The sequence below is a fragment of the Lonchura striata genome, chromosome 5 (genome assembly GCF_050655825.1).
Source record: "Lonchura striata isolate lonStrDom1 chromosome 5, ASM5065582v1, whole genome shotgun sequence".
In the NCBI taxonomy this organism is placed as follows: Eukaryota; Metazoa; Chordata; class Aves; order Passeriformes; family Estrildidae; genus Lonchura; species Lonchura striata.
Window position 1 is genome coordinate 37,452,807 of NC_140707.1, and position 18,349 is coordinate 37,471,155.

General features: G+C 38.9%; 1 protein-coding gene across 1 annotated transcript in view; it reads right to left on the bottom strand.

Moving 5' to 3' along the window:
* LOC110472156 (cytosolic phospholipase A2 epsilon) overlaps positions 1-18,349 on the bottom strand; it is a 31,317-nt gene extending 12,968 nt beyond the window's left edge. Inside the window, exons 1-6 of the mRNA XM_085580316.1 lie at positions 17,701-18,349; positions 6,215-6,351; positions 2,929-3,060; positions 1,798-1,838; positions 1,310-1,352; positions 539-602 (exon numbers count right to left, since the gene is read on the bottom strand). Of these exons, the coding sequence (XP_085436442.1) occupies positions 539-602; positions 1,310-1,352; positions 1,798-1,838; positions 2,929-3,060; positions 6,215-6,351; positions 17,701-17,806 (523 nt within the window). The 5' untranslated portion in view covers positions 17,807-18,349. The remainder of the gene's footprint in view (positions 1-538; positions 603-1,309; positions 1,353-1,797; positions 1,839-2,928; positions 3,061-6,214; positions 6,352-17,700) is intronic.

Genomic DNA, 18,349 nt, shown 5'->3' on the forward strand with positions numbered 1-18,349 from the left:
TACAAGCTTCAAAACTCTATTTATACAGCAAGGGAACAGTACAAGAAATATGAGAAAAAGAAAAGCAAAGAAGCAAATTAAAAACAAACCACAAAAGCTTATAAAGCTTCAGTAGATGTTTTTAAAACTTCAACAAACAAGCAAATTGGATAAAATCTAAGTTGAGATAGAAACATGTATTTTCTTTTACTTTACAGCATTTATAAGATTCTTTCCTTTATTTTCGAAGTCCAGTTTCTATAGTTAGCACAGACTGTAACTATTGGATCTGTGAACCTGCATATACACTCTGAACGATCCAGTTCCTATGCTCTAATTGTAAGAACAAAGCAGGAAAATGACAAAACAAAACAAATAACACAGAGACAATAATCCAAACAAGCAAACCCCAAACAAACTGAACAAACTAAAACAAAAATATTTTTAAAAAACAACAAACAAAAAACAAACAAACAAAAAACCCCAAAGCAAGCAGGCAACCAAGAAAAGTCAGTTAACCATAAAATAAGGGGGTTTTGCTTCTAGTTTGAAGTCTAACCTGAAGGTTCTTTTTTTGTCCATCTGTTGTCCACTAGGACTTCCAAGCAGGAAATTTCACGAGACTGTAGCAGGGATGAAAAATGAGAGGTTAAAGTATATAAGACATGTCATATCTGAGTCACTTCATTGCTATCTGGCTTTGGTCACCTGAGTCCCTGGGGTCTGGAAAACAGTCCACCCCGTGTTTGTTAGGCTGATAGGAGAAAATGTGACAGGTTTCAACTTGCTGTGGTGGTTTTGGACAGGACTGGGAAGAGAAGGGAAATGGCAGGGGAAGTATGCTGACATCTCCTGGGGATAAACTGATGGGTTGGCCAAATCACAGGGATGCCCTTGCTGCCCTGCTTTGGTGAAGCTGGACAGTTAAGTGCTACCTCCTCTAAGTAATGAGTTACAGGCAGCTGAGAAAGCAATTCCATATCATCCTGTGGAAGTGGGGAGAACAGGATGGCCATAAGGGCCACAAAAGAAGTTTCCCAAAAAAGTGACAGAGCAGCAGTAAGTCAGTGAAAGACCACGTCAGGCTTTGCCAATAGGCTTGATATCAGCCTGTGGGGGTGAACAGGTCTCTGGGTATCCCAAATGACTGTGCACATTCTTTCCTAACATATCCTCCTGCAGGGAGAAGCATAACAGTATGGCTACTGTGTTTAACCCCAGACCCCTCCCCTTCAGCCTTGCTGCAGTGAGGTGCTGGGGCACCTGCCAGATTCACCATTCCTATCACTATGATGAAAACAAAGACAGAAGAACAATAGTTTTAAATTACCACTAATACACCATTAGTCACAAGCTTTTCAGGAGGGACTGGACTGAAAGAGAAAAAAAATGCAATCAGAAGAAGTATCACCTAAATACATCCTTAAATGAACATTTAGGAATAATACCTTTCTTGAAGTTCGTCTTGTCCAGCATGGTCTCAAACATTTCTTTGATTTTTAATTTAGGGACACATCTGAAAAGTGGTTTTTTTTTGTTTTTTTTTTTTTTTAATCGTAATGGTAAACAATAATTTTAATAAGTATGATGACTGCAATTATTATCCTCCCTCATTCAGCAAGTAATAGAATAAATTAATAACTAGGATGATTCTTGGTGGGTAAGGAGTACAGAGTTTTAGCCAATATGCAACTAACTTCATCAACACCAGCCATTACTTTCATGCTGAGTATTTTATATTATATTATACTAAATGCTAGCATACGTTTGACTGCTTGCAAAGGGACACTTCTGTGGTTCCCTGTGGATGTTACTCACATGCTCTCCAATGTAAACTCAACCTCTAGCATCTCCTGCGTCTGTAAAAAAATAATTTATTATAAGCATCTGAATTAATTTTCTTTCTCATTAGCTATGGCTGTCAATTACTATTCTGGCTTCTGAAAGAGTTCTTCAATCAAATCAAATTTCCCTCCTGCTCCAGGTTATAGTGCAAACAGCAAAAGCATTTGAGTTAGAATGATTTTGAAAATGTTCTCCTTCCTTTGTTAACCATCAGTCCTTAGGCCAAGCTGCCCTTTTCTGTTTGGTGGTGAGGCAGAGTAGAAGGGCAAGCAGTCCTGCAGCAGTAACTGTTAGCTTAAAACTGTCCAAAGGCTTGGCTTATTATTGTGTAATGTTATCTGAAGAGGGATACTGCTGTATAGAAGAGGACATTCTCAATTATTCTGATCAAAAGGACCTACAACATGGACAACACATTGACAAGTACCCAGACAAGTTAAGGCAGATTGCCTGCTGAAATCACTGTGGAGCTGAATACCCATATGTAACCTATAAGGAAAGTCAGTGAAATAGCAAATCTATAGAAGTATCTAAATTGAATACCCACATCTCATGTTGAAGTCATCATGTAAGTGTTCAGGCAAACTGAAACAATGAAATAGTTTGAGCAACTGACCATCAGCTGGGTTTAGTACTTAATATGGATCTTTGGATTATTTTTGGGTATATTCAAAAGAATTATAGGGCAAGGAATCAGTTTTTAAGGGAGTACTGCAGTATCTGTGTCACATTATGCCCAAACTCACACATGCTTGTGCCAGGAAAATAAATTCTAACAAAGAAACTTTGTGCAATGGTGATAAAGTTTTGTATTTCCAACAAAACCTATTTGAGCAACAGAGTCAAGAAAGAGGAAAAAAAGGGAATGCTGCTGTCAGAAAAAAAAACACCTGCTAAGTGGTTTGATGAGCTAGCAAAAGCCTGCAGGGTCATGTCCTTGTCTACTTTGCTGATTAAGGTTTGGATGGTTTGTCACAGAGTATATGAAGTGCATACCAAGAGGAAACAAGCTCTCCTACCTACTATTGCTTTAAAAAATTGACTTAGGAGGTAATATCAAAAAATTAATTTTCTTCCTGGGACAAAGGCAGTTTTATCACTCACCTTTGGATTTAGTTGAAATGTCAGATGAACAGTTTCTCCAAGCTGGATTTTAGCAACATCAAAGAGAACAGTGAAGAGGAGGTCATCTTTAGTGACTGCATTTTCATCATAGACTTTCATCTCAAGAATATTCTGTGAACAGAGATACAGAATGAGGATCCTATATTGAGACCTTACAGAGACACAAAATTATGTTCTCAGCATGTTAAGGAAAACAGAGAAAGCATGGGGAGAAGTGAGAGAGCATGCACAACTTTTGCATCCACACAGAGATGAAAAAGGATATTCTGAACCTAACATAAAGTCAGGTTTGTTGTTTAGTGTTCCTGCAGAGTAATTTAAATGACAAAAGCTAGTAGAATTACTGAATAATGAAAACCATGTTTGGCCTCCAGTTTGGTATGAGGTCACTTTTTCCTGAATTGTAAGAAACCAACTAGTTGTTGAACTTTGTTGCTATCGGTAGAATAAAATACCTTGGATATAAGCAGCAATTAAAATACATTAAAGATGTACCATACAATTACTTCATGGTTGCATAATTTTATCCTGTAAATTATTAAATGGATCACATGCAGATAATTACAATGGAATCTACAGAAAGCTATATGCTTTTCTTAAATTGCATATATACCATTGTATAAATCTCCCCTGTCACCTGGCTGTTTGGATGGACAGGAGAGGGTAACAACCTGTCCTGTGCCTGATTCGTAGCTAGACATGGGCTGGCTCAGAGATGCCTCCCAGAGTGCTGAGCAAGTGAACCTTAACTGCTGTTTTCTCAGTGGGGCAATAATTCAGGCCTCCCTCAATATATTCAGCAGCTCATTTTCATGCAAATTACAGGGAGTGCTTATCTCAGATTCTTACTTATGCATCAGATTTAACTGTAACTTGCTAAGAGGCTTGATGCTTATTAAAGACACGCAGGCTTATGGTCACACACACAAATGCATGGATAAAAGAGAGTGATCATGTGAACTTTGTTGTCTTAGAAGTTCATAATGTATCTCAGAAAGGTCCATACCTAAATGTGATAAGTGATTGACTAGACAGATACACTGAAAGGAAGCCACTCCAGAGCCCAAGCATTCGATTTTGACATCTATCATCCTGCAAGAAACCACCAAGGGAGAGATGGCAAAAAACCTTGAGTTTGCAATTCACTGTCAGAAGACAGAAATGGTGTTGACCTTCAAGGCCACCTATCTAAAAGTATTGCACTGTGGTCAGCCCTGTCCCTGACACTTGCTAATAGAAACATACTGTCACAAGGCAGAGATGAGCAGCCACAGCACCTAGGTTTATAGGCCAGCCATAAATAGCCTGTAAAAGTTTATGGAAGGTGATGAAGGTGATGTGCTTAAAAGCAATAGTCTGCAGTTAATAGAAGGCAGGCTTGCACTGAGGAGCAGATCAGTTTTCCTAGCTGTGATACTGCAATAAAATATACTTATCCGGCTTAAATTACTGACTTATTTTCTGAGTGACCAACTGATTTGCAGTCCCAGCTACTCCCAGCTGGCCAGGAGAGGCATGCACAGGGTGCTGGCTGGCCAAGGGAGGTCTCTGGCTGTGCCCCTGGGATGCTGTATGGGAAGCAGCCAGGAGTGTCTGAGCAGTTCACTGTTCCTATCTCACCTGACAGAGAATATTAGAGCAGCATCACTAGGAACCAGGTAATGAGCAGAGACAGCCCTTTGCAGGGCTGTGTGCCACTAGCTCTGGGAAGGGCCACCCTCCTGAAGCTGTGAGAATTGTGCCAACAGCACAAGCCTGGGAAGCCCTTTTTAGGCAACTGTTTGTCAGACATTCATCAGAACAAATATCAAAACAGATGCCCATCCATAAACACTGCTGTTCCTGGGAAAAACCAGCACAAACATGCCCAGTCACTTTTCTTCCACAGTGACAATGTATTATATGTTTTTGCTGAGCTCTGGCCAGCATAATTTGGGAAGATAAATACCTCAGCAAAACACAAGACAGGAAAGAAGAAAATAACCAGAGCAGCAAACTCTGATCTTGCTCAGAGGGTAATGAGCACAGGAATTACAGCATGTACAGAGAAACCAGCAAGAGCCTTAACTGCTGAGCTGTGGTTGTCCCAGATCCCCTGGGTACATTTTTGCAGCCTACACTCAAGGCACAGCCACGCCACCATGCTGCTGTTGCCACACACTGAAAATTACTCCAGCTAATGTCACATGTGTTGTCTCCTGCTGCAAATTTACAGAAAGTAAACATGAGGTCTTCCCAAACACTACTCCTGAAGAACTAGTTCAAGCAGTTTCCATGGCCAAGGTATTTTTTAGCTGTTCTGTGGCATTGCAGTTTTGAAAAACCTTTCAGGAAGAGCAGGTGCTCGTGTGCAGATCAGTGGGTGTTTTTTTTTTCCCAAGCTGCAATGTTTGTCCCTTGCCTCTCTGATAACCTGCAGGGCTTTCATGAAATTGTACCTCACTGGCATTTTGAAAGAAGTTGGAATTTTTTTAGGTTTGAAGGATAAGCACCAGCTGTAGGCTACAGATGGGCAGACATCTGAAAGCTGCCAAACTGGGCCAGTACCACCTGAGTGTGGAAGAAAGGAGTTTATCAATTCTTGAGAGAGCCAGGGGACTGGCCTGCTGATTTCCCTCTTTAGAGAGTCCTGATCTGGCACCAGTACTAGGAAATGAACAGTGCATGCTGTAAAGCAGAGATTGATTGCCCCTGGTGTGAAGTAAGCTTGGTTTACTTAGCCTACCACTGATTTTTGTGAACTCCTAGACCCTGATGTTCATGCTCTCTTTTGGAGGGAGAAGACAGTTGGACTTGCAAATCTTCTTAAGCTTTAACATATATTATCATAGTAAAAGTTGATCAAGTTCTCTTTTGCAAATTTCAACTGTTGCTTTGTGACTTTTTTTATTTCTAGTCATTACAAAGGAATAGTAAAAAAGTACAACTCTGTGATGCTTTCACTAACTAATTCATATATATCTTTTACACTATTCAATTTACTCTGAAATTTTCACATTTATTCATGAAAAGCAGTGATTTAAAAAGGAAAAGAAAAAGTGAAAAGTGATAGAACACTATAGGAATGGTTATGAAATATCTTGGTTAATTTTTACATATCAGAAAATTAAATTTAATTTTGCTGCTACATTCTATTCCAAATCCCCTTGCCCATATCCTTGTAGTCCTTCACACATATTTATTTCTGGTTTTATTTTGCCCTACATATTGATCACAACATGATCTCTCTAACCCAAAATAAAAACACATGAACTCTGCATCTTACCTTTACTTGGCTCTGGATCCTGAAGCAAAATGTTTCATTCCACACTGGATCTTTGCAGTTCTTAATAGTTTTGGTCCGGACAGTCTCCGGGGAAGCAGTGGGCAAGGACAGGCTGATGTAGCAATCGGTTTGGCTAACTGTATTTGAAAATATATGTTGTACAAACATCTTCAATCATACCCTCATAGCACTGAACGTATACAGCAAATTGCAAAAAGGAGATGTTTCAACAACTTTTCTGGCAGCTCTTTATTCAAAACTATTCACTATTCTTTGTTAGCTCCGGCAAGTGGGAGCTCAGTTCATGAATGGAGATTCAAAGAAACCACTGCAATAAAGACAACTGGTAAGAAAAGAGTAGAGCTGTATGGGAAGAGCTAGTTTGACTTAATAAACCAATTATTGGTACATGCCCTGTTGGTTGCAAATCAAGAGATTTCTGTGATGGAGAAGAAAAATACCTACACATTCTAAGAGAAACTTTTTTCAATAGTCAAATACTTTTTCAACCACCTTCCCCTGGTCTGCTGTCCTCACATATCTGTAATCCAGTCCATGTAATGAGCTATCTCACTCAATATGTGACCACATACCTTCACCATGAAAAATAATATGCAAAAGTAGTAGTGCACTTTTGTCTTACTGTGATTTGAGCCCTGATAGAGAAGAAAATTCTAATTTCTGAGAGAGGTGGTAATGTCACAGAAGGTGGCACAGTGAGCTACAAATACAACATTAAATATTAGTACACAGCGGTTGCTTTGGGTTTGTTTTGTCTCCAGACTTGTCTGGGTGGGCACAGCTATCACAGAATCGTAGAATTCCTTGGGTTGGAAGGGACCTTACAGACCATCTAGTCCCAGTCCCCAGCTGTGGGCAGGGGCACCTCCCATTAGACCAGGCTGCTCTGTGTGCTGGGCACTACTGTATGGTGTGGGTGAATTGTCTCCTGTGGGTTGCCAGGGTTCTCAAGTGAGAGGTGAGTTGGGTACTTGTGTATCTGTGCAACTTTGTGTGTCAGTCTGATATATGCAGAGTATTTGGTGGTGGTTAGGAAATCTCTCTGATACTACTAAGGAGATAATTGATTTTTTGCCGGGAGCAATGCAGGGCATTTGCTCCTAAAAGTATAAATGAGTTGATGCCTCATGAAGCCATGGTAGCAAACTGAGACCCTGATAATGTAGTGAAGAATACTGGGACTCAGTTTCTCTATGCTGTCATCCACCCTTTCCAGCACTCCCATTTTGAGCAAATCTGCTGTCCTTTCTAGGGAGTTGACATTTCTTTTGTCTGCTGGGCAGCTACAGCTGTCTCCAATGTCTCCAGCTCTAAAAACTTGTTTTGTGTTCACAGTATAGCTCAGATTTGGGTATAATAACAGGCAGTTTGGTACTGTAGGATACATGATGAGAGGTATGAGTAACCTGCTGGAAAAGGTCTCATGACATTGGTCATTGGACTGGTTCCAGTCCCAGCTCTGTCACAAACTGCTAAGTCACTGAGGGCAATTGGTTTAATTTAAACTTATCTTGCTTCTCCGTCTGCATTTCCCCACCAATAACACAGTGATAACTATCCTTTCCGCTTTTGTAATCTACTTGAATGTGACCCAGGAAGAGAGTCTGATCAGTAATTATATTATTCTTTCTCTACCAGTGTCTTGGTTCTCCTTCTACATTTTCTTTAAACTTGTGGAGTAAACCATGCTGCAATGAATAGGTGTTGCTTAAAACAATTTGTGCAATCAGGGTATGTATGATTTGTCTTTCAAGTCTTCTGATACTGTCTGAACATGAAACATCTTCCAGTTTTTCAGCATGCACTTGTTTTCCCCTTACTGCCCATACCAGGTAAGAGATTACTTTAACATTGCAATAATGTTTAAAAATACCCCGTCGGAAGCTTTTAGGGTGGTCTTAAGAATCAGGGTGACAATTACACACAATAAAAGACATCTGCATTTGCAATTTTAAAATGCAGAATATAGGCAATATATCTGTTGATAACAACTTACTAGTAATAAAACTACTTGTTTAGCTGTCTCCCACACACTATTTTCAAAAACCCTTTCATTAATTTTTAACATTTGAAAAAGATCCTTGAAAAAGATCTTTGCATAGTTAGTGGCACCAGATGAGAAGGCTGTTTCTTCAGCAACTGCAAGTTATGCACTAATGCTGTATGTGTGTTTTAGAGAATTTGTTCATTTATGGTCTAGGATATCTCTTTGTTGTACACATGAGCTATGACTCCTGATTTAGAAGAAAGGCATTCATTATTTTCAGAGTATCAAAGAAGTGTTAAACTTGTGACTTACACTTGCTTCTAGATAGAGTTGTGGAAGGTTCAGTTCTTCATCGTCTCTGAATACAAAAGACCTATACCAACCTGAGAGGTTAGTCCAGTCTTTAGCAAGGCTGCTCACCCTTAATAAGTGCAAAAACAGAGTCCCACATTCTGATGATCCCCATTTAACACCAACTAAGTTGGCAACCAGTGAGGTCTCAGTCTCAGCATAGCCTAAGACAAGAATGCAGCTAAAGACAAAGATATTTGACTCTGAAAACAAGCAATTAAAGGCAGGACACTGCACCAAGAATAACAAATTATACCCCAAACTAAAATGTTGCAGGATGCATCTGACAACTTACATAAACAACACAAATTTAATTACATTTTGGACCAGATCCCAAATACACAATGTTAAACATAAGTGCAGGTGATGAGATTTAGCACTGAGATCCTTTTGCATACAATTTTAGGTCTGGAGAGGAACATGTGGATGCCCAATCAGTGTCTTCCATGTTGCATTCTCTTTCACTCTTTTCCTCCCTCCGCCATAAAATTGTTTAACTCTTACCAGCTATTAAACATACCCAAATTGAAGAGGCTTGATTAGGCAGCCTGGCATATGAGAAAGAGCTGAAAGACTTGAGTTTGCTAATCAAACAATAACAACATTTTTGTTAAATAATCAGTTCTGTAATGTCCAAATGATTGATACAAAGAGGATAATGATCTCTTTCTCTGTGTGAACAGAGGCAAAAATTAGAAGGCTGTTCCAGCTCCTAGAGGATTAGCACTGACAGGAGAGATTTTATAAATTTTTTAGGTAACTCACTCCAGACTGTTCTAGTACTTAGACATGTACGAAACAGTGATAGACAAGCTAAATTTCATCCTGCTTCAAGAGATGAGGCCAGCCCAGGTGAACCTATAAGGTGTCATATGGAAATGCTGCCATGTAATTTCCATGTTTATGCTGGAAGGCAGAAAACAGGATAATCATGTCACATCAGTTATAGTGCATGGAAAACAGCTCAGCCACTTCCCTGCCAGGGTTGACAATATGGGAAAGAAGTGATAGGACAGCTTTAAATTGTGCACCAACCCAAGGGATCAATTACCACATAGCTGGGTGCTGTCTCCAAAACAACTCCAAACCTCCTTCTTTGACACATATGAAATAAGACTCTAAGTAACTTGGAAGACTTGCCACCTTTTCATTCTAAACAGGTACAGTGTCTGAGGAACAAGGCCTAAATCCATACACAGAGTCTCCAGGTACTATCACAGTACAATCATCAAAACAAAACAACACAAAAAGCAACACAATGTAATGCAGAGAATCTTATGCACAGCTTAACTACAAATCATGCATTTCCATAGGCTTATCCTTTTTTAAAAGCATTGCCACTCTTTTACTGATAATCCCACTGACAATTTCACTAATCCCATCCTCAGACAATCAGCCAGTAAGACTCAAAATATTGTATATTGTATATTTGTATATTTTTTGGAAAATAGGTCAATCAGTCAGATTTTCTTTGTTCCACCTTAGACCATCTTGGGGTGATAATTTGGTGCAATCTCAGCTAGCTAAGATTCCTAAGAAGGTTCTTGCATTCCCTTTTAAAAATAAACTGGCCAAAACTAAGTCTTGGTCAGACATCAACACTGTTGATGCAGATACAGAGGGTAGTTAGCACATCTAAAGAAACCACTATGAGAAAAAAACATCATAGAAACAGATTTGGAAACAGGCTGCAAGCAGTACACAAAAATGCTTTGGATTTCAAAGAAAACAGGAGTGGGAACAAAATCAATACCAGAAAGAGCTGAATTACCAAATCAACACTCACAAATTTTCATTCTTCAGAAAGTGATCACAAGAATGTTGTTTACCCAAGAAGGGAATAGAAACAAAATTGTTTTAAAAGTTTAGCTAAAATTTGTGTTTCCTTAAGAATCATTATTTTGACTCAGAAATGCCCCGACAAGGCATTCTTGGTCAAGATTGGTCCTAAATAAGTAAGAAAAGATGAACACCTTTGTCAGGAAAATATTCGGAACTATTGTCAATTTAACTGCAGAATATGCTGCAAACAATAGCATCAAAGTTTGGGAGTGAATCTTACTTTTAACCTTCACTAGCTATTTACTGCGGCACTACTTTATTGTCACCTGCTGAGAGTACAGCCATAGAAAGTGCCCAAGAGAAGCACCATAGTCCCATAGGGACATTCTCATGTATCTTATCAGCAGTGCAAACTATTACAGCCATGTCAAATGTAGCCTCTCTACTTTGCACTGGCCTCCTACAAATAGCAAATCACATCTGGGTTCTTCATCTTTATCTACAATGTCCTCTGTTCAGCAAAAATGTTGTCCAAAGCTCCAGAGAGGATCACTGATGGAGGACCTCAAGCTCTGAGAATCTTGCCTGTGGGCAAGGCTTTCCCTGGCATTACTCCAGGTGTTCAAAATCTCCACAGTGACCAAGACATACCACAGGCCTTATAGTGCTTTTATCATACCAATCATCACCTCAGCAGCGTTCATCCATGTCCATTGGTAAGGATACTAAGAGAGACAGATGCATAAACCAAAATATGTCCCTGCTCAGAGGGCAGAGAAAGAATGATTCCCTAATGACAGGTATCAGTCACACTCCATAATGCATAACTGGTTGAACTGCAAATGCTGCTGTTCTTGTTGAAACTGGAACAACCAAGACAGGTACTGAGGTGGAAAAAATCTATTTGGATTCAATTAACAAAAATGTATTTAAATACATTTTTTATAACAAAATATCAAAGCTGTACCTTTGCTCCAAGTCCTAGTTCCAGCCAGAACAGGGTTAATTTTTGCAGCAGAAGAGGGGGCATGGCCAGGACCCAGAGATTATTGCTTGGAGATATGGGAAGGGAGTCTCTTCATTAATATTGTTATTGTAACTGCTTCCTTTCTTATCTCATTGTTGTTCCCAATAAATCGTTCTTATCTCAACCCATAATCTTTACCATTTTTGACTCCAGGTCTCCTCTCCAGACTACCCAGTGGGAGAAACAAATGGCACTTTATTGAGAGAGTCTTAGTGGGAGCACTAAATTGGGAAGAACAATTTCTAAACCACAACAGCCCATCAAACAAATACCTCAAAAAATCCTTAAGCAATTCCTGTAATGAGTAAACTTTTGTTATAAATCTTCTCTTATTTATGAATTATCAATAGATATAATAATTGAATAATTGAATTATCAATATCTGTTATTTATTAATTCTTTGAATGTCCAAATAGCAAGTAATAGTACTGTCAACACAGGCTTGTTGATATTCAATTTGTGGTTAATGTTTAGTGTCAAGCAAAGTATATTTTGATCCGAAACTCAATACACAATTGTGCAACAGTAAGCAGGATACAGAGTAAAATATGTCCCTTAAAGAGGATGATAAAAAATTCCAAGGTACAAAAATTTCAAAGAAGATATGGGAGACTATAAGCGTGGGAAAAGGCAATGCTCAGCTCATTTTCTTAAATGGTGAGAAGGAGTTACTCAGCTCAAACCAAAGAAATGTGTAAACAGAAATCCTATTCAGAAATCAAAGAACACACTTCTTCATAATTATGTTTTCTGAGTGCAAACTAGAGTGGTACTTCCTGAGCAGAGTCTGCCACTGACTTTTAACTCTGAAAGCCAAATGGCAGAGGAAGAATAAAGGATCTTGAATCGCCACACAGACCTGTGTCCTCTCAAAGCACCATGTGGTTCTACATTGCTGCCATCACCACCTACTCATTCCAGCCTCTCTTCTCCACCCAAGCTTCTCCCTTGTTCATTTCCATTGCCTCCACCCTTTTCAAACCTGTTTTAAAACAGGTTTTGACATTTTAAAATATTATAACATTTTGAAAGCTGTTTCAACCACTTGTTAACTAGAAGCCCCCACTAAAGGTGATAATGAAGCCTACTAGGAACACATAGTAACATCACAACAGTCTTTAAAGTTCATACCTATTCAAGGAAGGACAAGATGCAATGCCATCTGCACTGGCACAGTATTAGACCACAGTAGCTGTTTTCACCTCTCCTTTTCAGACAGAGATGAGCATACCATTTACCTAAGGTTCTTTACTTTCATTAGTTTCTCAATCAGTAAATCAGTTCAACTTCCTAATGCCTCTATGAGGCTCCTGGTGTCCTCACTGAAGCCCTGGCTTTGGAAATTATGAACTATGGTTTTGAGAAACTCTTCTGCTTTGACTACACCAAGAATCTAAAGGAAGCCATGAAGGAGCATCATACACAATACCTTTGACCACCAGAACAGCTTTCTGTTCTTGCACACAGAAACATGCAGAAGCCAGCATGGCTGCAAGAAGATGTGTATACACCTACATACAACCCACTGATACCTAGCAGAAGAGAAGCAAGTATTTCCACAGCTGTAAGGAGATGTGCAGAGCAAGTAAGGATCTCCTTGATTATAAATAGCATTGTCCTTTTTAGTGTCAGCTTATGCTACTATCAAGGCACAGAGGAGGCTTTTTGTCTCCACACTATTTACCATTAATACAGTCCAGTGAAATTGTATATAATACAATATACACTACACTTCATCATGGCTATCAAAGACTTGAAAAAAAGAATGAATCTTCTAGATTAGAGAATACAAAACAGTTAACCTGAGTAAAACTAGGTTTATGTATGTATTTGGTAACCATGAACTGAGGAAGAGCGTGAGCAGTCTTGGTTTGCATGAGTGGATGAAACCAAAGAGAAGACTGAACAGAAAGGAACACAGTTATTAAGAAATACAGCTATGAAACTGATTCATGTAATATGCACTGAATATCCATTCCTTACTTCTACTATTAACTGTGGTTATGACTTTATTACAAACATCAGTCAAGACCAGGCCTCCATTTCAACAGGTACCTCGGTAGTTATGCAATTAGTTCTTGCACTTGATCTAATCAGCTTACAATTACAGTAAAAAAGCCCCGCTCCAGGATATGACATCACAGGGAGGATCTTCTTGTGATTACTGGTTGGTTTTATACCCGTTTCAGTTTCTTAACCAGTTAGGAAATCCCTGTTTACAGAATTTGTTGCAACTTGGCACTTATCCACATAATGACTTCTCTGTCCTTGTGCAGATTCTTCTTGCCAAGCATTTGTCTTGGGCTCTTTTAATCTTTCCCTCCACTAATGCAAAATCAGCCTGAGGAGGCAGTGACATCAGGAAGCTAAATGAGGTGCCCCAAAAAGACACTAATCCTCTTTTTAAAAGGACTACATCCCAGGATTATTCTTAACCATTGCAAACATCAATGACCACAGGATGCAATTTCACCCTAAAGCGAGTGTGCCATTAGTAGCAAGTGGGCCAGATCAGGCAGCTGCCTGTTGGCACTGCCCATGTTGCCTGAGTGCCCTCTTTGCACAAAGACTGCTGCTACCCTCTCACACTGGTGCAACAGTAAGAGGTAAAGTAAAAGGAAATATACACAGCACAGCTTCAATCAGTCCATTCCACTGAGATCATGGCATTGAAAGGGGTTTTGTTATTTTGATGATGTTACACAGGGTTTAGGTGATATAAGGAAAACATTAGTACTACTACCTTCCAACTTTTAAAATCAATAGGCCAAGTAGCATTGTGAGCTTGCTAGGAAATTACATAGCAACATGCTCAGATTTAATACTATAGCTAAAGAGAAGCCTAAAGCTTTATCTATTGAGAATGCTGATTGAGATTATCTTTTCATAGTAAAGAAAAAAAAAAAAAGTAGCTGTAGACTATTCCAGGAAAAACATTTTGTAGCCTTAGACTTTTCTAAATACAAATTAGGATGTGTCACCAATTCTAAAGACATTTTTTGTCTTCTGAATAGAGTATTTCTGTTAAATACAGATATGTAGAAAATGTTACAATTATATTTTACTTGTAGCCCATGAAGCAAACATGTTTCTCTTCCATAGATGCCAATTTGCAATGTAGAAGATATTTTATCTCCTGGAAGATCAGTGAACCCAGCTACTGAAGGCCCACATGAAACCAGATTCGCCAGCTGTGCCAGCCCATGGCCTGCTGTGACTGCAGTGGCAGCCTCTGGGATCAGTGAGTGCTGGGTGTGCTCCAGTGGGACAGTACACAACAAGGCAGGTCTGGGCAGCCACGCTGAAAACAAGATCTGCTCTGGGGAATCTACACAACACCCATCCAGCTCTTGTTATAACCAGCACATGTGGTACTTGGCTGGCAGACAAGTCTCTACAGAAAGTAACTGTGCCATGATTAAATGGTGGAAATGCAGGGCCTGGCATAAAGTTGGCTTCTGTGAAATAACTGTGGGACATGAACATAAAAACTATGCCCTCTTCCAGTGGTCCTGTCTGGTGGACAAGCTTTTGGAAAACAAGAATTTGGAGAGCCCAGGCACCTCAGCTTGTGACTTTTGCTCCTGATGCTGTCAGTGACTCCTCATTCTGCTGGTGCCACAGGTAGGCTCTGTTGGACAGTTGCAAAGAAATTGCATCATCCAAGCAGCTTTTGCAGAAATGCTGGATATATTTATGAAGATTTGTGACAGCCACAAAGCTGTCTCAGTTTTAAAGCCAGAAATAGAGGCAGTCATAGAATGATTAGCATTCTGCAATTCTTGAGATAAAAACAAGAGAGCAGTTGCTTTGGTGTAAGGGCTAATATAACTAATATGCAAAAAAGTCCATTTCACACCAGCCTGAAAAGGACCAGGTTTTCTCATGCATGCATTTCTGCTGCCCATGTAAGGCAAAGAGAAAAAAGAAATATCTGTAACTATTTAGTTAGCAATATAACTCTATAGATGTCCCCAAAGAATAACATCCTGAAACTGGGAATGGTGTTTTCCTGTGAAACTGAGTTCCTGTCCAGAGCAAAGTGAGATGACAAGTATCAAAATCAGATCCCTTAATGGCCTCCAGAAACAAATAATTTGAGGTATGACAATTAAATGCAAACACTACTGTTAACTCAGAAGCCAGATCTCTCAGCCACAGACCTCAAGAATCACAGACTTCTTGGAAAAGTGGGGCAGGACAGAGCACGGTTCAGTGTTTGTCATACCCCAAAGCATTTATTATAAGCCAGTTCTGGGGACATGTTCTCAATTCAAATGAGACTTTGGACTGATCTGGTATCACTATTCTTTTAAATTTTCACAAGGAAAATTTAGCCAAACTCAAAAAGAAGTTGCAACAGCTATGTCTTCATCGTATGTACTACTTAGATTACAGTTACCTGATAACCTTCATAATTAACCAGAAGCAATTCCTTCTGGTTCATAAGCAAGCTTTGTTCCTAACAGACTTTAACGCATGTTAGTAGCCTAATCCTTATTATTACACTTACACCATGTACAAACACAACCTTTTGTCTGATACACAGGGAAAAGGTCAATAATGTGATTATAGGTGATTGCCACAGCTAACCCATAATAAAAAATTAAATCCTATGTTATAAGTCCATGTACAAGACATGAATGCTGCAGGTAGCAGTCTGTCTGCACAAAGAGGGCTCATTAGGTGTGCAGTGCCACAGCTGAAGGAAAGCAAAGTGTAGTCATGCTTGACAGGCAGTCTTCCCAAACCAGATTCTGACTCCAGCAGAGCACCAATGGCTCTTTTTAGCTAAAATTATTTCTGTGCCATCTTTCAACTATCTGTACTCATCTCTGTCTCTCTTAACAACTTTAAATTGTACAGAAATAGTAATTAAAACAAATATAAAACAAATATACTGGTTTTCTCATTCAATGTAATGCTTTTTAACAGTCTCATTTCTGGTGCATGGTGTATCACACCATGTGGCATGGCTCCACTAACAAAATGATTTGTTCTGAGAGAGTGTACATGCACAGGAGAGATAAAAACTCACTGAGTCTCTGCTGTGACACTGGTAACTGGGTCCTGATTCACAGAGAGAAAATAAAATGTGGTGCTCTCTTGCATACAATAAAGAAGGGTAACTGGACTGGGGAATGGATGAAGCAGACCCTGTCATCTAGGACTGCTTCTCCTGACTCTTTCTAGCAAAGACCTTCTTCCACATCTGGCTTTGGAAACAAATCTCCAGTGTTACAGCTTCAAACCTGAAGGTAATCAATCATCTGCTCAAAATTAAGATACAGGATAAAGATTAATAAAAGATAAGCAGCTAAGATAAATAGCTATGGATTTCTGGAAGTTCTATTGTACATAAGAATGTAAATATCACCATTTCCAACCATTATAAAATGCTGATAAAGAAAGAAACATCCCTGATTTTAAGGCCAGAGGTACATGTTTGGTTATAAGCTCAGCAGGTGGTTGTCTTGATGCTACTGCCTGCTAGGGCAGCTTGAAAATTCACTTGGGGTGGTAACATGCCAGAAAACTGTTCAGCTGACATAGAAATGACAGAGGGGGAATTGAAACATCCTTTCACTTTTTTCTAAAGACTTACTGTTTTCAGGAAAAGATCCCTGTGCTGGACACAATGGCAGAAGTGCAAGAATTTAATAGGAATCTCCATGGAGGCAAATATACTTGCTGGTCTTATTTGATATTCAAAGGTTTGGATTCACTTCCTTTCAATTTCTTCCTGACTTTTTCTTTCTAAGTCAGATATTTGAGATATTGAGCTTTGTTTCTCCTACCTGAGTAACAACTGAGATTTTTCTCTCTTCCACTTTTACCCATTCCACATCCTCAGAAACATTTCAATGGTACTTGTTTATATAGAAAAGTCTACTTCAAATACATTTCAGTGCAATTTTGACAAAAAAATAAGTTGTTTGACAATAAGATATATAATGCTCCTTCTACCTTTTATTTTCTTTGAAGTAAAAAGAAATTCAAAAAACTGCAACTGAAAATTAACACCTGAATTTGTTCATCAGTCTGTCTCTGAACCTTATTAGCAGTTAAGGTACTTTACAGTACACCACAGTAGATATTTGCTATTTCCACTAATAATAGTAACATGCTATAAACCAAAAGGTATTATTTATATAAAACTGTATTCAAAGCATAGTCCAAATTCAACTATGCATCAATATTTGAAACCATGGTGTCACTTCATACACAGACACCAGTTACAGTGCCAGTAACAAACACATGTTCTCTGCTTTCAGAACAGAACTAGTAAAAAGTACAAAGAAAAACTGTGATACTCACATATATCTGCTTTTCTCAGATTTTTCATTCTTATGATTTTCACAAAGAATGAACAACAGGGACATTCATCACTCTGCAGAAAAATGAAAATGTTTATTACCTGCATTAATGTTAAATTGTTTATGCCTCATAAAACATTCTCTCCCACAAATTCCTGTTGCAATTTTCAAAGCCATCCAGCAAAATTGAAATATTAACTGCTTGCATTCCTTTGGAGGCTAAAATCATGTCTGTATAGAGTTTAAAAAAATTTTAAAATTGAGGGAATAGTCTTCTGTGTATGTATGTCATTGACAGAAGAAATCATTTTTTGGGGCACTGTTTGGAGAGTGAGGCACCATCAGCACAGTGCAGCACAACATGAAAAAAAGCAGATGCCAGAAAACAGCTTTGGAAGAAATGTTAACAAAACTTCCCAACTCAAACCAGATACTAGATATTTTCAGATGGATCATTAGCTGAAAAGTCAAATGCAGAAGGAAAGGCAAATAACAGACGTGACTCAAAACAGTTATTAATTCTTGCAGATTTTAGTACCTGAAACTTTAGCTATTGCTTCACTGGAAGCATTTTCTAGTTCCTCTCCCATTCTCTGCTTGCAAAATGACTCCACCACATTCCTTAAGGGAGTTATGTCACTCTCCTTTTT